The 26,443-nt window shown below is 45.1% G+C and overlaps 2 protein-coding genes and 1 long non-coding RNA gene across 5 annotated transcripts in view; 1 reads left to right on the top strand and 2 right to left on the bottom strand.

Moving 5' to 3' along the window:
* Positions 1-19,968, bottom strand: part of LOC132324629 (uncharacterized) — a 46,523-nt gene extending 26,555 nt beyond the window's left edge. Inside the window, exon 1 of the mRNA XM_059840952.1 lies at positions 19,770-19,968. The gene's annotated coding sequence lies outside the window, so the exon portion shown is untranslated. The remainder of the gene's footprint in view (positions 1-19,769) is intronic.
* B3GNT2 (UDP-GlcNAc:betaGal beta-1,3-N-acetylglucosaminyltransferase 2) lies at positions 3,947-20,120 on the bottom strand. Of its 3 annotated transcripts, none has more exons than XM_059840955.1 (2): positions 19,985-20,120; positions 3,947-6,392 (listed from the first exon to the last, which is right to left on the bottom strand). In XM_059840955.1, exon 2 carries the CDS (start codon positions 6,381-6,383, stop codon positions 5,190-5,192), a length of 1,194 nt encoding a protein of 397 aa, XP_059696938.1. In that variant the 5' UTR covers positions 6,384-6,392; positions 19,985-20,120; the 3' UTR covers positions 3,947-5,189. The 3 variants fall into 3 exon arrangements, with proteins under 3 accessions (XP_059696938.1, XP_059696937.1, XP_059696939.1); XM_059840954.1 differs by lacking the exon at positions 19,985-20,120 and adding an exon at positions 19,319-19,469; XM_059840956.1 differs by lacking the exon at positions 19,985-20,120 and adding an exon at positions 18,062-18,215.
* A 314-nt stretch (positions 20,121-20,434) lies between these two features.
* LOC132325766 (uncharacterized) lies at positions 20,435-22,036 on the top strand. The gene is made up of 2 exons (XR_009486008.1): positions 20,435-20,570; positions 21,145-22,036. It is a non-coding gene; the product is annotated as an uncharacterized LOC132325766 (long non-coding RNA).
* Positions 22,037-26,443: the final 4,407 nt, after the last annotated feature.

The following is a 26,443-nucleotide window of genomic DNA, read 5'->3' as shown; positions in this document are numbered from 1 at the left end:
AGGCCTACATTCTTAAATCTTGTGACTTCCTTTCAGCAGGGCTTTCAAATACTCATCACACACAGGCATCCTGTGTGCCAGCACTGATCTGCCAGCACAGTGTGGATGTAATGTCCCCAAAAAAAGGTAAAATTTGGGCTGTCATAAGACATTGACTTTTGAGGGGAGGAAGAGGGGGAGTATAAGTGATAGGAGTAGTGAGGAAAAAAACATGACACATTTAAGACGAATGAGGAAACACAAATGAATCATCTTTGCAGAATTTAGCCAAAATTTATCTAGAGGGATGGAGGAAGAGGGGAAAAGGACACAAAAATACAGCAAATACTAAGCTGTAGCTCTGGTCTTAAAAATCTAACAGGAGATGCCAGGGGATTATTTCTAATCCCTGTAGAAATTCTCTCCAAATCTGTCCAGAGCACTTTTGTTTAAAGAAATTACAATGGCAGTGGCAGTAGAAAAGCCAACTCCAAAGTCAGAAAGTTCACAGCTTGTTTGGCAGCTCAGCATTTTTCCTCCATTTACTCCCCTGTTTGAAACAGTTTGATATCAGGCTCTGATAGAAGTGATTTTGTAAATTTTTTGTAACTTTCTCAGAAAACCTTGAGGTTTACTTGAGAGGCAAACACACAAGTGTCCACCAAGAGATGAGGGGACAGACGGAATAAAAATGTGACAATGCAGGAAAGATGGATTCATTTAGATGGAGAGCTTAGCAGGAAAGACTGGAAATGACACACGTTGAACACACATAGGTAAATCAAGGAGCCTAGAAATTAGGAGACTGATTGGAATTCTCTCCATATAAAATTTGAAATTGTCAAATTTATCTTGATGCATTTCTGACAGGAAACCCACTGTGCATTCACCTGAAGCACATAACTCATGTCTGAAGTCTTTAGGCTTGAAGGCAACTTAAAAAAAAATATATATAGCTGCAATAACATGAAAATACAGAAAACTGAGCAAAAATTGAAGTCACAGAGATTTGTTCCATACCTATACAGATGTTAACAGAGCCTGAAATGATGACTGACACCCCAAGACCAACTTAAGCCCAGCTGACCTGGTTGAGTCAGGTATTATTAGACAGGGTACAAATGTTTTCATTGACAAATGGACTCTTTATCTTTTGAAAAGGCTGGCCTACAAAGCCCAGAGGGTGTTGCTCAGCCACCCCTCAGCAGAATCCAGCCAGAGCTGTTTAAACACTACTTAGAGCAGGCTGAGCCAATACAAATATAAATTGTGATTAGCAATCAAATACCTGGTCTGAGCACAACAACTGAAAGCTGACCTGCTCAGTATTTCATCACTCCTGACATTTTGAAAATTTGCTTCCAGAACTGCAGTTTACTTTAATTCTCACTCCCACTCCTGTCCTCCCCTCCATCCAGCAAGGAGGGGGGCAACAGCTTTAAAAAATTTGAGGAAGAGAAAGGAGAGAATTTGAAGAGTGTTTTGTGCTCAGGCTGATTGACAGACATTGCTCCATTCAGAACCACCTCCATAATTTCTGTCCATGAAAGGGATTCATTAAGCAGCTCTCCCTGCCCTATTTGCTTGCTAAGTTGGTTTCATGACAATTCTGAGAAGGAAATAGCTCAGTGCAGACATGAACTCATTTGGATCGGTGCCCTCAAGCAAACACAACTGGAGTGGAAATCTTACACATATGAGGTGCAGTAAGGCAGAAGGGAAAGGAGCCGAATTTCAGGGGGTGAATACTGACTGTGGGCTAGATCAGAACAGCAGCACCAGATAAAAGCTGGATTGCTCACTGCTGCATCACAAAGCCCCAAATTCAGCATTACCTGCATGAGGATCCTTGCTGACTTGCATACCCAATGCAAACCTTCCAGTGAATTCTAATAGGCCTCTTTCGTGTACTTTCCAGCCAAAACCCTTTTTGAAGTTTGGCTTTCTGTGCTTCCAACACTGAAAAGCAGAAAAGAACTGCCAGGAATTCTCTTATCACCAGCCCTGTCAAGTGCTACATTTCACTCAAGCCTGCATAACACAACTGGGTAGGGGAGGAAGGGATCCAAGTGTAAAATGCAGTCAGGCCAAGGAACCAGCTGGCAGAAAACAGGGACTCCATCCTCTGGAAGATAAACCTTATAATTTGTGCATTAATTATAGCTTATTTACCTTCCTTATCCTGTATTTTCTTCTCCCAACTGGATTTTGAAGCAAAGGCCTGAGCTTTTATACAAACAAGCTAATGGATTCTAATGGCTCACCCTGATGCAGCATTATTTAATCATAGCAGCACTTCATTTTCCCTGCTGTATTCAGGGAAGAAAAAAGAACAAAGACTGCATCCACATTCAGCTGTCTCAACCAAACACATCTTATTTCAGTTTCCAAATTCCATTCTTTCTATTGTAGTCAAATTTTCTCATGCCTTCATCTTAGTATACTCCTTCCTTTCAATTTAAGAAAAATATAATAGAAATTTAAGTGTTTAACAGTATTTAAGAAAGATACAGTACAATGCAGCAGTTACAGTTTGTTGCACATACTTTTTAAAGACTTTTCACCTTCTGTGTCCCCAAATCCCATTCCCATCGTGCTTTTGGATGCATTCTGTTCCTTTATCTCCCCTTACTATTTATTCCCCTTACTCTTCACACACTCCCAACTATTTGCCAATTGCCAAGACAATTCTTTCTCCATCGGAGTGGACCAGGCACAGCCACCAGTGCTCCTCTACACCTGGAGTAAACAAAAGTGGTCTGTCAGATTTCTCCCCCAGCACCTTTTGCCTATTTGGCCCCCCAGCACCGCCCGCTCAGCCTTGTCCTCTGCCCTTTCTCCTGTCTCTTCAGAGGGTGGGGAAATGCTTTCTCACAGCATTTCTCCTCCCCAGGTGCCACTCAGCCTGTTTTTCCTTATTGTCAGGTGTGTCCCACGCAAGAGACCTGGTTTTTACCTCATGGTTGCCAGGAAAGGTATAAATTAAATAATTAATGCTGGCACTCCACCAATCACACCCGTTTCACTTAACATCACATGTACACTCCACCCTACCTTACTCACGCAATTTAATTCTTGGGCTTTTTTCCTGTCCCTCTTTTTGCTGCAATCCTCCTGTTTGTGTTTGATCTTCCCACAGACCTCAGCAGTTTGTTCAGTCCTCACTTGTCTCTGCCTCTCTTTCCCCTCCATGTCTCCACTCTCCCCTAGTGCCCTCCTTTTCATCTCTGCCTCACTTTTTCTCTGTCCCCCTTCCTCCTTCCCCCACACCAAGACTCTTAACACTACATCTCTCCTTGCATCTCTCACCATCAGCACAACTTATTTTCTTTCACTTGGCCCAAATCTTGAGGAAAATCCCATGAATATTTAAAGAAACAGGGTAGGAAGTAACTCATGTAAAACCTGCAGCTCTTTCAGAAAGGTGTCACTTCCCATGAGGAATGACAAAGCACAAGGTCAAACCTCACAGCACAACACCAGAGCACAGCTTGTCTTTTATCCTCCATGGGGTCAACATGATCGTCTACAGAACAAAGAGGTGGAAGACCAGAACACCTCACCTCTCCCTGGACAAATAAAGCACCCCATTTTTTGCAGGTAAACAGAGGAAAAAGAAAGCTGGTGAAAAAGCAGAAAAGAGCTGTTGCTGCCAAGTTGTTTCAATCAAAAATTCAAGTGCCAGCCATTCAATCCACTCCTTGACTCCTTTCAGTTGCACCAGCTATGGTATTGTACAATTATTTCTGTACATACTGTTTGTCCCAAGGCACTTAATGTCACCCTTGCTTTCACCAGAGTTGTCCATCTATTCCAGCATCTAATAAATATTGGTACAGCTGTGACATTGTCTTGATAGTCTGCTACACAAGCTTAGATAAATCTGTCAAATAAAACCTTTTGTTTCTGAACTTCTGAAATGTAGAGCGCAACTGCTCTACAGGTCAACATGAAGCATTATCAGAAATATTTAAATCACATTTTATTTTTCAAGTTCAAAAATAACAATTAGCTTTATTTACCACGTTACACATCTCAGATTTAAAATATCATGCTCTATTTAAATATCCAAGTGACAACACTATACAAATAAAATGTTACACAAAATATATTTAAGAAAATGTTTTGGTCTTCAATCTGAACAATAAATAGACAGGCACTTCTACATATACAAAGAAAGCGACCACTATTTAGAGTAATTCTTCTAAGCAAGATGTGGAAATAGAGAAGATCTGAGTTTCGAGGACACATGTAACTCTACATGAGGCTTCATGCAAACTTCAAAGTTTGATTTGGAATTCAAAACTTTTGGGATGTGCACAATTCTGGATTCACTGGCGCTTTACAGGAGACCCAAACCATGCTCTCAAGAAGCAATGTGCAATTTCAGTCATTTCCAGCAAATCAAGCTACCTGATCACATTTAGTGCCCAAACAGAAAACAAGGATTGACAGGATTGACCAGAGTAGCTTTCCACACAAATAACATGAGCAACAAGTCAGCTTCAGTATGTAGGCCTGAGGCAGGGGAAGCCCTACCTGCCCAGCCCTAAAAAAACCTCATCTTTTCCCTTACACATTGAGCTCTTAGGGGGCATTTCAAGCAGAATTATCCTTTTTTTGTTGTTGTTGTTAAAAAAAAAAAAGCTTCATCTAATAAAAAGGTAAATCTTTCAGACACACATACACTTTGCACAAAGGATTGTAAGGGAAGGAAAAAAATACTGCTCCAGGGTGCAAAAGAACTGAAAACTGTAAATAAAATAAAAATCCCCTAAAATTTAAAGTCTTGTAACCGTATCATATCTAAAAGTAAAATTACATTCCCCCAATTTGTGTATTTTCAATTTACAGTGGTTTCCACACACAAACACCACTCAAGGGAAAATTATTTTTCACCATCACAATTGATGAAAGATGCATTGTGGCAGGCAATCCCTGTTTCCAGTACAGCTAGCCAGTCACTGACAGCTAGTTATAGCCTCAAAGTCTTTTTTAAAATTAAGACCAATATTGAAACATAACGACCACCAGGACCACCAGTGGAAAAGTCAGGACCAAGTCTTCAAGCCATCCCTTCAAATTTTAGTATTACTCTCGATTTCAGAAGTACAGGAAAAAGTTTACAGCAAAAATTCAGCTATTAAACAGAGCTTCAGTGATCCAAACTTGCCAAGTTTTTAGGACTTAAGACACTTCTGCACATTATTTTAACAATTTAAGTGTGGGTCTTGCAAGCGTGTCCAAATCTTAATCATTTCTTGAGGTTTTCTACTATGCACTAACATTAAGTTTGTGTAGGAACAGATGTTATTTCTGTATTTCTCTTCGATATCAAATGTTTTGAAGCCTTTGTGTTTTTCCGGAGCAAGCCCAAGCTTCTGAAGGCACATTCCAGTATAAACATCATCGATAGGGTAGAGGAGTACCTGGTCAGATGCATTATTCAGTCTTAGTGCCAGATCACCAGAGTACAGGAACCCACCGCCTCCCGCGTATGGCGGATACGAACCTTCATAAACGCTCTCTGGGATGTAGTACTTCAATTTTTTCTCTCTGTGAGGTCCAGCATCTTTGATCACATCACCTATAAATAAGTCTTTGGCTTTTTCCTTTGATAAGCTCTTCAAGTAATCCAGGATCTGATTGGTATTCACAAAAACATCATCATCACCCTTAAAAATAAACTGGACATTTGCGCAGCTACTGCTGACCCACTTCAGAAACAGCACCTCTTTCAGAGTCAGATTGAAGAAAGTGTCTCTGTAGTTCCAGAGGAGAATGTCATGGTGGGTGTCACTCTCAAATTTAATCATGTGTGAAAGGTCAGGAAAATGATCCTCTGGTGGGGTCTGCCCAAGTAAGAAGACCCTTCTGACTATCACATCCCCTGATTCTATTTCCTTGCCCCAGGATTCCCTAATTGCTTGTCTTCTATCAAAATGGGGTATAAGTGACTTAATAGCCAGCAGCAGGAAAGGTTTCTGTTCACACTTGTTTGGCTGATCCATTAGCAATGAGTAATTTCTACACCTCAAATAGAGGAGGAAGTCTTTGAATCTGTCTGGCAAGTTTGCAAAGTCACTAACCTCTGAGTGCACCAAGGGGTCAGGGTCACAGGAACTGAGGACGCTCAGGTTAGAAACCAAGTTCTCTTCCACAGTCATATTGGAAAGCAAGGACAAAATAGGGTTGTACAGCAACTCAAGCTTCTGTTGCTGTTTGTTCCAATAAGCTTTGTGAGGAGTGTATTTCCTCCAGAATTTGCTACGTGGTATAACAACACGGCCTTTTGCATTCTTGTCTTGGCTGCCACTCTTGGAGACTTCCACAATCACATAAATAAAAATGTTTACCATCATCAGAATTCCCAGCAGCTTTAATCTTCTGCGTCCAACACTCATTTCTCATATCTAGAAATAAATTTAAAAAAAGATTTTTAGCTTTCTTCATAGCAACTTCTTGATCTCATTAAAAATGCAAACTGCTTTCAAATGCCAGTTAGTAGCCTAAAAACCAAGGTTACGTACACCCCCGAAGAAGCAAAAGCTAGTCTGTCTATCTGTCTCCAATACACACACATATGGTTTGGGGTTTCATCACCAAGCTGGTACAAATGTGAAGTTTCCATTTCCAGCTTAGGAAAGTTACGCAGCTTTTCATGGTGAGTCTAAATTAGCCAGCAGTTTCTGCTTCTCATTTAGATCCCCTTTAAACACTTGACTGTATAATAATTAGAATCTGAGCCCTTAGCTTGGCAGACTGAGAAACTTTTTTTTTTTTGCTAGTAAGGTGAGCTGAAGGGTATAGAATAAATTGCTATATGATAAGGTCAGTTATTTTTAAATTAGGTTTCAAGCTTTTATACTTGTACTCTCACACCTTCCAACTACCTAACGGGCAGAGCCAAGTTTTAAAGCACACAATCAGTTTCTGACAATTTCACTCGGCTGCTCCTCGGAAGAAAGGCTGACAAAACTTGCCAGCTGCATTGCTGATATTCAGACAGAAGAGAACAAGAACTTGGAATTTTTTTCCCCTTCCAACTGGAAAAAGGGAATTCAAACAGTAAATGAAAGTAGAAGTGTAAATATTACGAGGAAGGAAAAGAACCTGAAAAGAAATAAAAAAGGAGAGGTCTCTCATATATGCAAGACTTGGAACAGTATGTGTACATCTTTGTCATACAAAAAGTTCCATGATCCATCTTCAGTTTTTACTGGGGGAGAAAATGGATCAATCCCTCTTTCTTCCACAGCTGACAGAATGCAGGTACAAGGCATACAGTACAAGGAGCAACATGAAAACAGTGTGTTCCTCTAGAGCAGTGCTTACCAAACTGTTTACTAGCCCTGGGGTACATCAATGTACAAGCTCCACAAATAATTCAGAATGAATAAGAAGGTTACAAAGACTATGCTGAAGTCACATACAGAACTCACTGTCAAAGACACTTTCATGTGCCAGGAATATAAATGACTACTGGAAGATCAGAAAAACCTAATGTAATAAAGAATTTGCACTGACTGCTGGAAGCCCAGCTGTGAGCAGTGCCTCAGGCCCTGAGGTCACAGAGCAACAGCAGACAGGGAAGCAGACTGAGAAGCACACCTTGTACTTGCTGCTGTTTTCTTTTTTTCAGCCATCCCCAGACACCTGAGCTACACTGACCCTTGGTCTCTTATGGTTTCATCAGCCTTACTTTGTTTTACTCCTCAACAAGTTAAACACTAAACTTCTAAAAATTTAAGACGAAAGCAGCAAGTAAATAATCAGTAATCTTTTTTCTTTTACTTGACCCATAACCATCATTAAATCCAAAAGGGGGTATGTGGGTGTTTTTCTGGAACTGAAATCCACAGCCAAATCCTAGAAACACGGCCTCTCAGAAAAATGCCTGTGCTTCCTCAAGTAGCATCTGCCTATTTATCTGTGTAGAGGTTCAGGCCAGATCTACTTTATTTCATATTCTACTCTCAGTCACCTATGAAGTTTCTGTTCTAATTTTAAAGTAGTTTTCTTCTATATCTCAAAGACAAAACCATGCTTGTGGTCAGTGCCATTATTTAAGATAAACAGCTGAACTGTTCAGAAAGCACTGGGTTTGGTCACATAGACTTCAAAGAAACTTTGTCCTCCTCTTTAACTGTCACTAAAAACAAATAAGTACACTGGTTTTCTACATTTATTTTTCACTAGACACAAAAATACTGGAGAAGGAGCAGTCCCTGTTTTGTGCTGTTCCACAGAGCTCAGCATGTACATCAGGGCTTATCCGCCCTATCCTCAACAGCACTTCCCACTAAGCAACAAATGAGGTGGTATCTGACCTATGATCCCTGGACCCCAGAGACAACAGGGTGACTGCTCCCTCCTAGGAACAGCCAACAAACAAGAGCTCAATCAAAGCTTGATTTTCCAGGTTATGCAACACCACAGAGCTCATGTGTCACAGCCCCCAGCTTACCAAGCTGATAGTATTCAACACCTCTAAGGCATCTGGATACTTGACCTGAGACTCTTCTGACACAATGAGACACCATTTGCAAGGAATTTATTTCAAACACTTAACAAAACCCTTCAGTCCACTATGACTGCAATCCAATGCAGCAAATGAGACCAGGATCCTGAGCAGAAAAATCCCCATTTACTGTTGGACTTGGTAGAGTTTTTCAGCAGAAACGGTACAAGTCTGGCGAGGTGACAGTGGTTCCATCTCACAAAGCACAGTAAATAGTATCACCACCATAAGCAAACACAGCCTCTACCCTGTTCCAGGCTGTGGATCCACAAGCAGCTGAACCAATCTAATCAACTGATGTAAAAGCCCAAGGTAAAACATCCAACTTTTCCACCTCCTTCGAGTCTGACAGAAGCCATGGCTTTTCACTGTAAATACCTTTCTGAGGGCAGGAGTTAGGCTGTATTTTCTAAGTGGGCTGAGTACCACATCTACATTATCTGACTGCCAAACCCAAGCATTACAAGCCCATTTACTTACTGGAGTTGACAAAAGATAAGATAATCCCTATGACCTGCAGGTAGCATACCTACCACTCTACTGGTCCAGGACTAAACTATCAGGAATCTGGCAAAGCCGAGCTGCAATTCAGGTATCTAACAGACATCACCACCCTTCTCTCTTTGCAGAGACTGTAACTGGTGCTAGGGCAGACTTGGATGTTCTCATATAAATTCAGTTTAGGGCCTGATATCCCTTGCAGCAGCTGTATGTGCAGCACCACTTCTGACAGTGCCAGCAACAGCACGTGCAGTAGTGACACTGCTGCTTCTGAAATTAACTGGTTTAGCTGCTTAGCACATCACAAGCCATATGGAGTCCTTCTAACCTCCTGTGAGATGAATCAGTTGTCTAATAGCTCAGCTCTGTTCAGTAAATCAAGAGATTTCTGGACTGAACAACAGCAGTTTTGGAGCGAGATGATGCTGAGAGCCCCGGGCTGTTGTACCCAGCCCATGCTATTTCCAGCTTTAAAGAACTTGAACACTCTTTATTTTCTAACTGCACACCATCAAATCCCTATCCCCCCTCAGAATTTTACACAAATCCCCTTTCATAGGACAGTAATTAAGAAAACCTTAAGAACAGGAGAATAAGGCCGTCTCACACAGTGGATACCGCTGGAAACAGTCAATGTATTCCATGCTCTTCAACCAAGACAGCCTGAAACAATGTTCCAGCTGCAGGAAAGTAACCACGATAGCAACACACTACTCAAAGCACGAACAACTGCACTGAAATTCAGAGCAACTGATGTTTGTTTTAACATTACTTTTAATTATTTCCATTTATCTGCTTTGAGGCATCTTTGAGCATATTATTTAGCTTTGGGAGAAATTCTAATCTTCCAGTATTTTAATACCAAAGGACACCAGTGAAACTCAGGCATGGAATTTCAAGATCCAAGTAAATGTAGCAAGACTAGGGAAGGATGTGCATATATTTTCCTAAAACACAGCCCAAGGCATAAAGAACTAAAAAGAGTTTGAATAAAGGCCAAAGCAACTTCACATTCTGTCTCCCACTAGTTATCTTCAGCACATTTTTTCTCCAAAACCCCTCAAAAGCAACACCAAAAAACCAACAACCCCACCAAAACCCCCACACACATCCAAGAGAACCAATGGTAGTGAGGCATTTGTCTAGTAGCTCTCCTCTGGTTTTCTGTAATACGGTTTTAGAGGACCAGACTTGCATTTGAGCAATGTTGACTTATGTAATTGAACCTAGTCTCACTTTGTCCAACCATTCTTTGAATTTCTCTGTATTTTCAACTGCTGTAAATTATCCTAGTTCCTCAATTTTTCCCCACACCAAGAACTTGTAATGACTCACTATTCTATTACCACACAAGAGAGGAACCCTCAGAAAACACTAATTAATAATTAAAAATGTATGACATTATTTTCTCTATATACATTTGCCATACAAGGTACATGATGAACTTTCATTAGTCAGCCCTTCCCCTTCTGTCTGGTCATTTCTGATACGACAGTAACGACAACAAAAAGAAATAATTTACTACTTTAATTTACTACTGTAAAAATTAGTTGGAGATTTTTTTTTTAGAGTTATCTATCAGTGGATTTTGGTATGAGGTGTATGCCTCATACAAAAACAGTCCACTCTGCACAAACACCATGAAGTCATCATGCACCCTACACAAGGGATGGCTCTGGAGTGCAAGAGCAAAACAAGACTCCACTTGCAGGCTCTGACCTCACCCAAGTCACAACCACAACCGAGCAGAGGAAACATGCTCCAGCAGGGCTCTTCTCCAGCACCAGCCACAAGTGACCACATTCCTGCACCGGGCATTCCTGCACTGGCCGAGTCAGCCTTCATTAGGCGAGAGCATCATCCGACAAACCTGCCAGCAGATGCTTACTGAAGCCAGCTGCTGCAGGAGCAGTGCAGACAGCCCCTGCAGCCATCTGTGGGATCTGTGAGCACTGCCTTTAAATCTCTCACACTGCTACCAGCTGCACAGCAGCAGGGTTTTGTTGTCTAGAGTCTTGCATCTCCAAGCAATCAGATAACTCACATTGCTCAGAGCAGGCACGTTCCAGTGAAACTCCAGAAGTTTACTAGTCAAAAGCTGCTACAAACGGTGGGGAAATCCCTACTGCATTCAAGTTTGTGAAAGCTTCATAAGAACTCCAAACTCCCTCTCTCTAATACCTACTTGATTTGTGCCTCACACTACTGATGTCACCTTTCAACTGTGCTATTAAAAGACTAAACAGTTCTTTCACTTACTGCTGAATGCTAAGTTCTGAGGAGCAGAATTCCAGAATCTTTACAGTAAGTTTTACTATGTTTTCTGCCACCATGTGGACTAATTTCAGGTCTTCCTCTACCACTAGCTCCTTCAGCAGAAAAGAGAAGCTACCAGAACATTGCCTTTTAAGGTGTGCTATTTAAAATAACATCTATGAAACAGAAGTTTTGTTGACTTTATATTGGTGCTTAGAAATACTGCAGCAACACCCACAGAGTCTGCAGAGTTATCTTTGCATCAAGTTATCTTTACAAAGCTATTCAACAGTAAAAACTTACTTTTAATTTCTTTAAAACCACCCTATGTGAAATTCCTGCTTGACAGAACACTTAGAGAAGGAAGAGATACCATAGGCTCACCACTGTCTCTAACGGAATACTTCCAACCCCAAACCAAACTGCTGAAATCCCCAAACCTTCAACCAGAGTAATCTATTTTTTCAGCCATTTTTAAATAAGTCAGCTACCAGTAAATCAGATTATCCCAACCCCGTCTGTCTTTTGAGTTATTTGCAGGTGTCTCTCACAAAAACTCTGGATTTGATTGAGAAAGTAATTAAATATGGTACACCTACTGAATTCACTGCAAGTTAGAACTAAATATTTTCTTTTAACCTGTTAAACTTAAATCCTTGGATTGACTGAAAGAATGTTCAGTTGAATATTTGAAATTTTGTGTTTCTACAGAAGATAAAGGCATATGCAAGAAAAGGCCATTATGAAAAATATTCTGTAAACTCAGTCCCAGGCTTAATGGATATTCCAATTTTTCTACTGGTATAGACTGCTTGAGTTTGGTCATGGTTTTCCACAGGGATGAATAAGCAATGTAGCTGCACATGTACACCTCACCTCCATAAGTCAATCTGAACAATGGCAGTGTCTCAATAAATTAGTGCATCATGCTAACATTATCATTCTGCACTGGCATGCCTGCAGCCACACTAGAAGGTGTAAAGCTATGAAGGTGTTTAACTGCTCATAAAAAAAACCAAACCCAAACCAACAAAAAACTTGTGATGAAAAAGGTTTGGTTTATTTGTTTAACAGTAAAAATAGTTTGGGTTGTTGGTCTCATTTTTTTCCCCAGTAATTTAGATTTCACACTAACAACCAAGTGTAAGATCTCAACTCACTATAAAAATTAATATTAAAGTTTAATATGCCAGTTGAGGGCCTGTGGTAGCAGATGTGACCTGTTTTTCCCAATTTGTTAATGCTGAAAATTCCCATGTCATTCCAAGGTCAGTTCAAGCTTGAGAATGATGACATTGTAAATTTGTTAGAAATAACCTGGAGCTGCCAGCTTCTGATTTAAGAAGAATTTTAGTTTTCACTTGACAGGCATCAGCTTGAATGAACAGTAAATTATAAAGACTCAAGAGAAGGGGTTTAACCAAGTGTCAGCAGAGAAATATTTCTTGGAACAAAATTAATTGTCATTCATCACATCAATTAGAAGTTGGGGAGCACAGTTCCATGTCAGTTTAAAACAGTTGCAGTCATAGCTGACTCATTCCTGTAATTTATTCCTTCCCCTGCATAAGCTGCACAGTCCCATCTACCTTTGCACTGATTTGATTGTGGTGAATCATTTCAGTTAGCTGGAGGACGATAAAGAGCCGACAACAAAGCAGCAATTAGTTTTCAGCCAGCTCCCATCACCCGCTGATGCGCTGCACAAACACCAGGAGTGGTGCAGGAGAAGAGGGAAGGCTGGCACAGCCCAGGCCACAGCAGAGCCCATCTGTGACCAGCCTCAGCCTTCATGTACCAGCACACTGCTGCTGGTTCCCACCTTCACCCAGAGCTCCCTCGGGCAGGGCCGGGCACAACCAGCACTGCTCCACCAGAGGCACAGAGTCTGGGCCACCCATTCCACTACAAGGTACACGCCGGGCCCGAATTTCTCAGGCACTTTCTGTACCCAGGTCAGGGGTCAGCGACTGGCCCAGCGTGACCCACCCACGGCTGCTGTTTGCTGTGGGGTTCCTTTCAGCTGCACCATATCTGCCCATAATTACTAGACAGCCAAGGAAGTGGATAAGGAAGCACCTACCTGGCAGACACCCCGTGCTTGGATCAGTGCTAGTTCTGGTGAGAAAGAATGGATATAACACACTGCAAACCCAACTGATGCTTTCAGCGGGCATTCAAAGAGAGAAGGTCTGCAGGACAGACACTCTCTTCTTACTTTTGTGCTGTATTTGAAATACAACTCATGATTTAGAAAACCTACACAAAATGCAGATAACCATAATTTCCACAAACAAGACAACTCATCTGCTCCTGATCTCTTTCAGTTTTAAGATAAAACCAGTAATTAATCCTGCCTTAACTATATTCCAACCACCTTTATGTCTGCACAGAGAGCAATCATTATTTAGTCAACTAACAAAACCATCCTTTCAAGCACCATACCTCAGGCCATCAAAATTCTACCTCTGCTCTGTCTTCTTGCCCACCTTAGACACAAAACACACTACTAAAAACTATGTTTCAAAAACAAGAACAGTGTAAATTGGAACAGTTGATGAAGCCAACACCTACCCCTGGTTACCACTGTCTTTCTGGGTTAAAAATAAATGCTGGTTTTCAATTTGACTTCCCCAAGCTGCTGCCTTTGAGTGATGGGATACACAACTGGGAGGGTAAAATTCCCAGCCATATTCCCTGCCAGTGCTATGTGGTTACTCAGAATTCAATTCAAACCAAATTCATACTGAGAATATTCATCTCAGAATTCTGGGATCTGCCTCTGAACCTACAGGACTGAGCTAAACACACATTTAAGAATGCAAAACCTACATTTTAAAATGCAAATACGTGAAAAATACTTTTGCCTTCAAGTGGTTTTGGTTTCAGGTGTAATTAACATTTACAGGAAAAGTTCTTCATCTTTCTGAATAATTCATTTAAAGTTCAGAAAAATCAGTGGAGTTGTAAGCAGAGAAGTTCATTGTTGTCCTTCAAAGCTGTAAAACCTAAGATACAGATCTCGTTCCAGCCTACTAAGTTTATGGGAAAGGGAACAATTTCTCCAGCAGCTTTAGGCAGCTAAAGATGCATATAAGTATCAGGAGGATTTTCTAAAGGATCTTTAAGCCGGCTAGGCAGCTAACTCCCGTTTTTGTTAACAGCAGATAAGTATCTAACCCGATTAGAAACACCTTCTGTTCTTGTTACCTGCCGACCAAAGTGAGCTTCCACAAAGCTTGAGAGTGGCTTGAGTAACCAACTTAAGGTTGTTCTGCATGGGTTTTAATTGTTTTTATTCAAAAGCAGATCAACAATAAGTTTGCAACAACATTTTCCATCCCAAAGACAGCTTCCCATTAGCAGTTTCTAACTTTCAAATACCAGATTTAAAAATATAATTGCTCAAGTAAGATAAACCAGCACTACATTCAGGATACAGCTGGGCATTCAGCAGCAGCTCTCCTTAAACTCAGTTAAAAGGATTCCACCCTTTCCCAGCTCATGAATTCCCATATTTGCATGGCTCACTGTGTTAAATTATGTATAACCCAGAAGACAAGCAAACAGAAAAGGTTATTTCTCAACTCGCTTAGTTCCTCAATTCAGTTCACCACCCAGCTGCACGAACAGCTACACCAGCACAAGGCAGGGAGCACAGACACCGCTTCAGCCTCCGAAGTGCCCCAGGATACAGCAGGATGCTCTCGGGAGCACATTCAGGCAGGAGCCTGCATATCCCACAGCACAGCACACACACCTCGGTGAGGCACACAAACCTTCACCACACCGTAAACTCTCCTGTAAATCCCATACCAATACGAAGGTCGTCTGCCGGTTCATAAACCACTGAGCCTCGGGGAATTACCCTTTTATGGGGAAATTAGTCATTCCCAGCCACAAGTCAAGATTTCTTGCTCATTTGATCCAGATAGCTGGCTTACAATTGAAGGGATTTGGTCAATTCACTCTCAAGACTAACTCTTCGGAGTGTGCTTAAGATGAAGCAGCTGCTAAATTTCAGAAGTTATTTACAAAGACGAACAAAACTGTCTCGAAATTAAATGCTTTTCAATTCTTACTGTGGTATTTCTCCCAAACAACAAAGCTTTCTTAACCAACTGCTGATGGAAATTGTTTCATCAATTCTCCCATGAAAACTCTCAGCACCATCACACACAGGGATTCTTTTCCTTACTTAAATGCTAATTGCCTCTCACGAGGCACCAATTCAATCATTCTTCTGCACGGTTCGTCACAAGACAGTTTAATGATCCAGTCTTTCATTGGGTTTTACACGATCTGGAAACTGGGGGAGGTTTATACTTAGGCACTTTCGAAATCCTAAAAGGCTCAAGGAAATCAGCGAGGGAGATACAGGCAAAGAGCAGGCTTGAGTCCCAGGTACCTGTCAGTGCTTCCTATGTAAAATGTGACGGGACAGGTCTGACGTTTATTCCACAACCTTTGGTCAGTGACTTCTTCACTCTATCCTAAAATGACAGGAAGAGCCTGTATTTCATTCTACCATGATCATAATCATATTTTATTTCTTTTTTGATGTTTTTTAAGCACATGAAGGGTGCTTGCTTACATAAAGGGATACAACTGTGAACTGACAAAAACATCTAAATTTATCTCTGTGGGGTCAGAACGTGGCAGAAGAGGGATACCACATTAGGAATTTTTGTGAACCACACTCACAGGCACAAATTCTTCTCCAAACCACGCGAAGTGCTGTCCCGTGCAGGGCCAGGAGCTGGACTCCAATGACCCCTGTGGGGATCCCTGTTCCAACTATGATTCCATAATAAGCACTCACATGAACAGAGACCATGACACACCAGAAACATCAAACACTAACCCCATGACTGCACATGCACCCAATCACCCAACCTTCTTCCTAAATTAACTGTTAACATTCTGGTTAAAAATGAATTAGGGATTAATATTGCATATACCTGAAAAAACTTTTAAAGTTTGAATTTTAAAAGTAAATTCATGCCTATTTGCTTCAAAATTACTGCTGCATTTTTACCACAGAGTAATAGAAAATGTAATAAAGAGGTATAATAAGAAAAGAAAACCAAACCAACAACCTGTGAGAGGGCCTTCAAGAAACATTAGCATGAAAACAAGAAGTTCTCATTATTTTGATGAAATATGTGTTTTTTCTATATTCTGTGCTTTTTACAGAGAAAGTTCACTCTTGCCAATAGCTTCCATCCACCCTGCCTTTGGCCTGTTCTTGGCAAGTTGGAGAATTATACACTTTAAGCTCTACCTACAGGAAACCTCCCAGCCTCTACTATGCAGACTGCATATTCTTCAAAAAGAAGCAATTTATGGTTTTATTACTGCAGGAAGCGTAACCAAATCCAGCAAAAGATGAAGATCTGGAACGTCAGCCTGGTGCATTTCCAGCAGAGCTGCTTTAGTCACTTGGCAGCTCAAGGCACAAGCCTGACAGCACACAGGAAAAGTCCACCAAGAAACCAGCTCTGAGAAGTTTCGCAACCCGCCTGAAGTCAAGATTTTGCAAGATCATCTGACACATTTGTCAAAAATTCAGAGTTGTGGAGAAAGAACAAGGTACCAAAGAGCTTGGTTGAGGATTTGAATCAATACTGCACAATCTTTTTCCTGTCCTCTGGTTAATTTGGAGCAATATGACCATACAGGTTTTGGGCAAGTGCACAGATCAATGACAAGCCAGCCCTGCTTCCTGGCTGCTGTGATAATGACAATAATGGCTGTGGTAGGAGACATGATCACACCCTATGTTTCAAAAATTATCAGCACTGGCACAGCCTTTTGTCACTACCATTTTTCCCTCCTTCAAGTGGAATACACAGCCAGCTCAAAAAAATCACTGTCAGAACTGGATCCACTGTGAATATAGCTGCACCAGGTGGCAGCAAAATGACAATTCCTCAGAGTCTCAGCACTCACAAGTCGCCATGGAGCAGCACTCCTCTGAAAGACTTGGTTCTCCAAGGAATCTTTGCCAGGGTAGGCAAGAAGATGAAGACTCAAATCCTGGTTTTTCCCCCCCTCTATATACTCTGTGACTTATTCATACAGACAATTGCCCAGATTTTCCAGCACAGAATACGACTCACTTTATACACTCTCATTTCTCATCAAACACTGCTTTTTCCCTGAGCAAACACCACTGCTCCACTGATCTCCTCAGCAGCATCTTCATTACCCAGAAGTATTTAAAAAATTCAGGATCAGCTTACAGGCAATAATAATAACAACAACTTTTTTGACTACCAGCGACACTGTGTTCGTTAGGAACAATCTCTGGGGAGATTAGTGAGCTTTACTTATTATGAAACAGGACATCAGACAGGCAGCTAGCACTCCCAGCCATCTAAAGCATGACCTTCAAAACAAGTCCCTTCAGCAGTGCTACCTTGCTGCATTTTCCTCATGGAGGGGAAAAGAAATGAGCATAAATCCAAGCAAAACAAGGTGACAGAATTACTTTAAATGCATTCTTCCTTTTTATGCTCTATCTTTAGGTTGTCTACAGCCATACAGCTCGGTACTGCACAACATCTCCTGTAGAAAGTCACACGTTCAAAGCAAGCAGCAAAACCAGGGTTTCTTTTAAGCCAAAATGCTTTGACTCTGTCTGACAATATTACATTTTTAGGTACAAGACAAAGATTCTGTATTTTAATCCATCTCCACGGCAGTATTGTTTTTCTAAACATATTTGTCTTCTCGAGTTGTTTACAGCCCCAGGAAGAAAAAAAAAAAAACAAACCCAAAAATACCAAGCCAAACCATTACAAATTAAATCTCCCAAATGAGATAAGCTGATTCTCCGTTTCGTTTCCTTCACGCATTTCGTAACAATTCAGCGCTCATTGAACTCCTCCGCTGGTTTATCAGGCATCACGGCTGGTTCCCGGGCGGCAGGGGAGCCTCTGCCAGCAGACTGGGCTCTGCATCCGAACCGAACCCCGAGCGTGCCACTCACCCGAGTGTCATCTGCCGCCCCCGCCCCACCCTCCGCACACGCCCTCGGTGACAGCACCGGAGCCTGTCGCCAAAGCGGAACTGCAAGAAGAACACGGAACGGCTTTGAGCAGCTTGGGAAGAGAACTGGATTCCGGGCTGTCTCTCTCTTTAAGACGGAGAGCAATAATTTACCAGAAATTTCCTCAAAGGATAACGCTATAATCATGTTTCCTCAACAACTCGCAGATGCCATGTCCAGCATGTAATTTTGTGCACGCATCTTTCCACGGCCAGACTAAACTTCTTCTGTGCCCAAACCGAGTCTTTCTGTCCAAAATACATTAAAATTAAAAAAAAAAAAAAAAAAAAAAAAAAAAAAAAAAAAAAAGGAGGGGGGAGGAAAGGAGAAAACCCCACAAGGAAAAAAAAAACAACAACCAAACCACGTAAGCTCTTATTTTGCATGGTTAAAACTTACCATGAGTATTTAATAATCAACCCCAATAGCACTGAGCATTTTGGGAAGTCGGATTAAAGGGTTACTCAAGTAACTTTCACCACAAATTTTTGCAGGATGACTAATGAGTCGCGAGCTGCAGTTTAGCCACAATCCTTGCAAGTAACCTGAAGTCCCCTCCTGATGGGGCACAGGATGTGTCAGGAAGTTTGACAGAAAAAGCGTCATCTCGTGAAGGAGCACATATATTCAGGCGAAGTCCAGCAAAAATACCACTTTCTCCCCTTTCAGATCCACCAAAGCCCATACTTTAGTGCCACTGCCTCAGCACTACACGGTCTAGAATCCCGACGCGGATGTTAATCATTAACCGCTGGGTCGCAGAGGGCTAACGAGGTGACCCCCAGGAGCGCTGCGAGGATCCCCGCTCCGCCACCGCCGCCCTCTGTCCCTCCCCTCCCGCCAAGGAGCGGACTGCAGCAGCTCGCGGCGCTGCCGCAGCCCCACGGCTCGGGCTTTCTCCCGGAAAACCTCACGGCTTCGGCAGCACCAACGCCGCCTCCCCACGGTTAAATGAACAAACTAAAATAAAACATAAACAAAAATTTTAAAAGCGAGGACAAACATACGGTGGGCTGAGCTGGCCGGACTTTCATCCCTGCCCAGCAGACTGCGTCTCTCTCCGCCTTGCTCCCGCCGCTCTGGCTGCAACATGTGCCGGCTGCCCGCGCTGCCGGGGCAGGGACTCCGCGCCCGCGTGCTGTGACCCCACCCTGCCGCCTCCCGTCACCTCCCAGCCGGGGAAAAGGAAAAACCCAGCCCTAAAAAATCCCCACATTTACGTCTCCGACCGTTCGCCCCCCGCGCCGCCAGCTCACAGCGGTCGCTACGCAAACAAGCGAGAGGCGGCGGGGAAGGAGAACCTCACGACCGCACGACGAGCACGGGAGGCAAAAATTAAGTTAAAAAACAGGGCTTTATCGCCCCCCGTCCCTCCTCAGCCGCTCCAGCAGCGCCGATCCCCGCCGGCCCGCGGAGGCAGCTCTGGCGGGGGCGGCAGCCGAGCCTCCCCGCCCGTACCTTGCCAGGCTGCCGCGGGGCTCCGCCGGGGTTCTTGCTGCTGCCGCCTCGGCATCCACCATGCTTTGTCCGGCCGCGGGCTGCCCTCGCCGCGGGCTCCCACCGCCCGGCCCCGGCCTGCCGCCCGGCCCCGGCCTGCCGCCCCACCACGGCCCTCGCGGCTCCGCGCCGCCGCCGCGCTCCGCCGGCCCCCGCAGCAGGCGGGAGTTCCGCACCTGAGGGCGATGCCGGGGCGGCGCCGAGGCGGCCGCGGAAGGGCTCGTCCCACGTCCCCGTGGGACGGCGCGCACCCCGCCGCTGCGTCCTCAGGGCCAGACGCGCCTGAGGTGCGGGCCTGCGGCGGGCGGAGCGGAGCCGGGGCCGCGGCGAGGAGGAGGAGGAGGAGGCGGCGGCGGGCGGGGGCGGTGGAGCGGCGGCGGGGCGGGGGCGCGGCCGGGCAGCGCCTCTCACTTGTTGCCCTGTGGCGGAGCCCCGCGCGAGCGCCCCGCCCGCCTCCCCGCCCGGCGCCGCCGCGCGCCGCAGGGGGCGGGGGCGAGGCGGTGAGCGGCGCGGGCCGGCCCCGCCCCCCTGCCGGCCGCCGGCGCCGCGGGCTGGCGGAGCTGGCGGCGCGCGCCCCGCGGGGCCGGGCGGGGCAGCGGCCGGGGGGGTCCCCGCGCGCGCCGGGCCCGTCCCTGCGGTTGGCGAAGGCCGCGCCCTGAGGGGACGGCGCGGGCGGGCAGAGGGGGCGGCCTGGCGCGGTCCGGCCCCGACAGGACACGGTGCTCTCCCGCCGCCTCCGAGCCCGGGCTGTAGAACCGGGAGGTATTAACCGCAGAAAAGGTGTTTGTGTTGTTGGAGGAGCGAGGGGAAGGGGGCAGACACGCTGCGTTGCCCTGTCCGCCTTGCAGCCGGGCCAGGTGCTGCTCCCTCCCTGTGGGAACGGCCCCACACCGGGCAGCCTGCTCCTGGGGGTGGCCCCGGTGACACCTGGCTCCTGAGCCAGCTCTGGTGGGCAGGCAGCGGGCGCTGTGTCCCTGTGTGCGCACGGCGGGTCGCCGGCCATTCCCTTAGGACAGTTTTCCCTCGTGGCTTTTCCACACGGCATCGAGCAAAAGGGGAAAACCCCTCAGCAGGGCTGAGAAATGCCCGTGCTACATCACTTTTTAATGTTTCTTTGAAAGAAACATTGTTCCTTGCACCTAGCTCAGCTTTTCATGAAAGTCTTCAAAGCTTTTGTTGAGGAGTCCAGGGGGGAGAAGCAAAGGGGTCTTTTAGGCTGTCGAGGAAAGAAGTTCGTGAGAATTTCCGATTTTGGAAATTCCCCTTCCAGTGATCCTACATCGTGCATGACTCATTCATTAGTAACCTCTTTTGTTGTTGTTTGCTTACTTGCTAGGTTGATGAGCCTACAAATGCTAGCCAGACGTCCCTGTGGAAACAAACCAAAGGAATCTCAGGAACCCCGGATGCTTACTGGATAAAACATAGAAATGTGTGCTGCTGCAGCAAAGAGGGCACATCTTGTGGACAGATCAATAGCAACCAGCATTCAGATTTACAGTTCCCACAGACTGTGAACCTCTCAGCTTTTCACCCTTCCCTGGATGAAAATGAACACATTCCATTTGTTCCTATTTTTAGCACCTACATTCTCAATCCAGTATAAGGAGAGGCCCGACCAAAGGAATTGTCTCAATGTCACCTGGCACAAACACTTAAAAATTGTTTTCATTGCAAGGGGAGGGGTAAGTATGTCCCTGTGATCCATGAAAACACAGGTGATTTTCTTCCATTTTACAGCACTCATTCTCACCAGAATTCAACAGCTGGTGTGCACAGCCCTAAACACAACCAGTTTGGGAAACAGCATCAGCACCCACTGCACATCCCCAGCTCCCCATACTCTGTGTGTTAAATATTGGATGCCAAGAGGAAACCTGCTGCAAGTGTCTTGGAGCTGCTCTAAAATCTTCACTCAGGAGTCTGGAAGGAATGTCCACATTCACAGTGCATTGGTAGAGACGTTGCATATTTCATCCCTCTTCAAATATTTATATATGTACTTCACGTTTGAGTAAAGCTGTCCTTTTCATCAGAGCAGGAAGATTACAGCAAAGGGAGGAATTACCCTAAATTGGCAAACATCGTTGTCTATTAAGTAACACAAGTGTTTTGAAAGGAGAATCGAGTGTCTGGCAGCCAGGAGCTTGGCTTCACTGCACAGGAGATTTCATAATGATATGTTTTGAGATCAACCGTAAAAAAAATAAAAACAGTAAAAAAATCAACTAGAGCAGTGTATCCCGTGACACTGGGTGCTAAGGAGCCTGGAAAAACATGTTGAAGCTAAAAGGGTTGGTCAATGCTTAAATGGTCTGCTGCCTTTGGGGGAAAGGCATTTCTCCCTCCTCCCAGTCCCACACCCAGGCCCTGCCTGCTCCTCTGTAATCAGAGCTGGTCACGGGGCTGCCTCTGGAGACCTTCACGGGGGGAGGTGTTTTAATCCAAATGTATTCCTTGATCCACTCAGCAGCCAGGCCTCAACAGTTGTCTGAAAGCAGGAAAATACCTGGAACCAACACTGGCATTGCCCACAGCGCATTTCAAACCACTGCCTGACTGAGATAGCCCTGCTGTGCTCAGAGCAGCTGTGCCCTACAAACCCCAGAGGAGAGGAGGTGGGGGCTCATCTTGCAGCCCTGCTCTCCCAAGCAGGCTGCTCAACCTTCCCTGGATCCAAATCCATGCATCACACCAGGCAAAGTCCTAAGCCCCGGGATGATTCTTACCTGGTACTGCCAATTTACAGGTCCTGGGTGGAGCAGGACAGCAGGGACCACATCTCAGCACAGATGTGCAGCCTCTCCTGGATGGCTGCTTGTGCTGGGGTGAAACAAAGGGAGGCCTGGAAAATGTGTGGTTAAAGTTTTTGGGCACTTTGCTTCCATGGAAGAAGAAGTAGGGTTTTCATTTTTCAAGTCTGTAAAGCCAAGTTTTGTGACAGACACAGCAGTAAATCATTGCACCTTTTTTTTTTTTTTTTTTCCCTCCTGAGAAAGAGAGCAAATCCTTTTGACTGCAGCAGCTTTAATTTGGTCTGAATCTGGAATAACATTTTTGCCTGTGTATTCAAAAGCACCACCTTCACTCAGCATCATGGTGCAAGTGATGAGATGCAGTGTACAGCCCTTGTCAGAGAGTCGTAGAGCACCAAACATTTCCCAGGAGCTGGGTATTGGAAAGTCTCAGGGCATCAGTGTCACATCACTTGGTGACACAAATTCTTGTTGCCCGAGTTTTACCATAGGTAGCATGGCATGCCCCAGAGAGCCAGAAAAGAGAATCTTTTAAAAAGATTCAACTCTCATTTTTTATCAAGTTCAAAATAGTTTCTGGGGTTTTGTTTTTGTTTGGTTTGGTTTTGGTTTGGAGGGTTTTTTCGTTGTTTGGGGTTTTGGGTTTGTTTTTTATTTGTTTGGGTTTTTTTGGTTTTTTTTTTTTTTTTTCCCTTTTCTTCTCCCCCAGGCTGTTTATTCTCAGTATTTGGGTTCACTGTAATAAAAGCTGGCCTGGGGACTGCTGCGTTTACATCTATGGAAGCGAGCTATGTACATTGGCCTTTCCTCTACATTTGCCTGTTAATTAATAATTGGTACATTGCCAGGAGCAAAGGACAAGTAGGAATGAGATTCAGGTTATAAAATCTTCAAGGTTATCTCGCTGTCCCTGCGGCAAAGCTAGAGCGGGAGGGGCGGGACAGAGCCGAGGTGCTGAGAGAAGGGGACGGGCTGTGGGCCACTCGCCCCAGGGGCTTTGTGCTGCATTCCCGGGGGAGCCACATCCCTGCACTCCCGGAGCTGCGGGCACGTCCTCCCGCAGCGACGGAGGAGCAGCAGGCGCAGGAATTTCCCTGTCTGCTGCCGGGATTCCCGGGTACCTGCCTGCAGCCACCCTTGGGGCGGCTGGCTCGTCCCCCACTGCAGCTCAGGGCGGGGGACCAGCGCCCAGCTGGGTAGAAACACGGAGCAGCTTCTTTCTCTGAGTCTGGCATGGCTGGCAGTGGCTGACGTTATGGAAGTGCTTGTCCCAGAGCCCTCACACTGTGTCCAGAACGTGCACCCACATCTCTCAGCCCTTGCTCCAAAATGTGCTCCCGCCCCTCCCCGCCTCATGCTGAAAACGCTGCAGGCACACAGGTACTGAAACACCTCCTCCCCACCTGTGAACACTCTCTTGGCTCTCCTGAGTCAAAACCCTTCCATAACGCCAGGACAGCTGGAATGATTTTACTGAGCTGGACCAAAGCCTATCCAGGATACTGATCTGCCTGATTTTTGTGGACAGATTGGTGTGGCTAGAGGACACCTGGAGAGCACAGGACAAACCGGAGCATGCTTCTCTGACCAAAGAGAAGGAGAACAGGAGATAAGAGGCTAAATTTAAATAATGACTAGAGACAGGATTTCTCCTGTGGCATGCAAGCTCCTCAATGGCAGTAAGAAAAAAATTAAAAAGCAAAGGTGATATGCAATTCAAGCTGGAGCATCTTTGTTCCACCAGGAATGAAATTGTTTTTTCCCACTCAAAAGTTTGAGCCTGGAATTCAGAGAAGCGAAGAGCCATTCCCAGGCTAGGCAGGGTCTGTTAGCAAAGGCTTGCCAGCAACACAAGCACAATATTTCAGTGGTCTCCTCACACAGTCATTTCCCCACCTTGTTCCCCTGCCACATGCAGGCCAGACAGCACAGCAAGTGCTACAGAGGTCTTCTGCTCCACTTCCCTTTGCTTTTGTACCTTGGTGAGATGGGGGAGCTGTGGCTGGCAGGTTCAGCTTTGGCAAAACCACTCAAGTTTAAGAGAATGTCACATGCGCTTCAGAACATCTTTTTTTTCCTCTGGAGCATTGCAGCTTTGCTCTTGCAGGCACAGCAGGACAGGACAGAGACTGTGGAAAGGAAGTCGCCCCTGTTGTGCTGTGTGCTGCCATTTGCAAGCTGTGGGCAGAGCTGCACTGTGCTGGTATTGATTCGCATTTGCCAAGAATAATTACTCCTGAGCTCCTTGGATTCAAATCAGTTTCCCTGCTCTGGAAGGACATACCTGCCTTTTTCACATCCAGGCTGCATTAACTCTTTTACCTCCATGTGGGGCTTCTTTCCCTTGCAGACACAAGGCAGGCACAGCAGTGCAGAGGGCAGGATGCCAGAGGATGGAGAAGAACCACTTGACATTCAATTTCTAGAGTAGCAGAAACTGGACAATAATTATTTTGCAAAAAACCAAAAAGGCACCTGCTCTATACAAACCATCTTTTTTGTGTCCTGGAAACATGAGCTCTTTGCACGTCTCCTTGTTACCTCTGTTCAGAGGCATCCTACTGCGTTTTGCAGCAAGACTTGAAGAGCTGCAGGACTGAAAAAGCTCCAGCCAAGACTCTTCAAATGTGAAGAGCCAAAGTCATTTCTCTCCTTTGTTTACACCTAGGAAAAAGTGTACTGGACCCACTTCAGCTAAACCCCTTCTGCTTGGCTTTTACTTTTTAGCAGATGCAGTTTTAACCCCCAGCAAAATCCTAGATGAGGGAAAACTGCCAATCCTCACATGTCACTTAGATTTTTCCAAACCATCTTGATTTCTCATCCTCCTGGATGAGACTCCCTTGGACTGTCACAGAGCCAGCTTGGGTAACTCCAGTTAAAACCAGTCCTGGGAGGGTGCTGGCATCCAGGCTGGTTGATTGTGGGTGGCAAAGGAAGCTGTGCCAACACTGTGTGCAGGAGGTTTGCCAAGACACTCCCAGCCCTGGGCAAAGCTCTCAGCTTTGGGCACAGCTGCTACCACAGCGAAATCCTGCTCAGCCCATGGGAGCTGCACACCAGTGGCAGAGGCACTGTGCCATCAGGTAGTGTTCCTGGCTGAGGGCTCCTTCTTTGGGTGGCAGGAGCAGAAGGGTCACCAAAACCAGGGTGAAGAGAGTGCTTGGGCTCATTTATATTGTGGCAGCATTGGGGTGGGACCTACCTGGGCTGTTTTGGAGCACATTCCAAGGCACTCATGAGGCTCTATTGAGAAGGGAACTTGTGCCAGCCCTCTGGGCTCTCTGTCAGGAGAGCAGTTACAAGCCCTGGGTGCAGGGACCTGTTCAGCACAGCTGGTGCCCAGACTGCAGAGCACCCTGGGGCCTCACTCCCAGCTCCCTGTCCTGCAGCATCCCACTGCCGATGGCTTCTCTCGTCAGGTGCTCATGACTCACCTGATTTCCCCCAAGACCTGCCATTGTTCTCCTGTAACCATTTCAGGTAGATTTGTGTTCCTAAAATCCACCCCAGGGGCCATGGGCTATTTAACATGCCTCAGTGCTGACCTAGACACACTCGTTACTGCCCAGCCTATCCCGGTGCAGGATGTGGCCCCCAGCGCATCAGAATTACAATAGATCAAAGGAGGAGATCACAAAGTTTTTCTCCTGTTATTGTAGGATCTGCAGATAATAAATAATATAATAAATAATCATTCCGAAATAAAAGACAGGACAAAGGGAAATTAAATAATCCACACATCAAGTTTTATTATCCAGCCTCATAGCCACAGGTTACTGAAGAATGACATGGAGGGAAGATATCTCCTGCACTAGGGACTGGGATCAGCAACATTATTGAAGTAGATGAAGGGTTTTCCCTGTGCTGCTTGATGGA

The sequence above is a fragment of the Haemorhous mexicanus genome, chromosome 3 (genome assembly GCF_027477595.1).
Source record: "Haemorhous mexicanus isolate bHaeMex1 chromosome 3, bHaeMex1.pri, whole genome shotgun sequence".
Taxonomy (NCBI): Eukaryota; Metazoa; Chordata; class Aves; order Passeriformes; family Fringillidae; genus Haemorhous; species Haemorhous mexicanus.
Note: the sequence above shows the minus strand (reverse complement) of the source record. Positions and strands in the feature narration are given on the sequence as shown.

What these genes read in the sequence shown, in the direction of transcription:
- B3GNT2 (XM_059840955.1), bottom strand. Translation starts at nt 6,383, where the DNA reads ATGAGTGTTGGACGCAGAAGATTAAAGCTGCTGGGAATTCTGATGATG.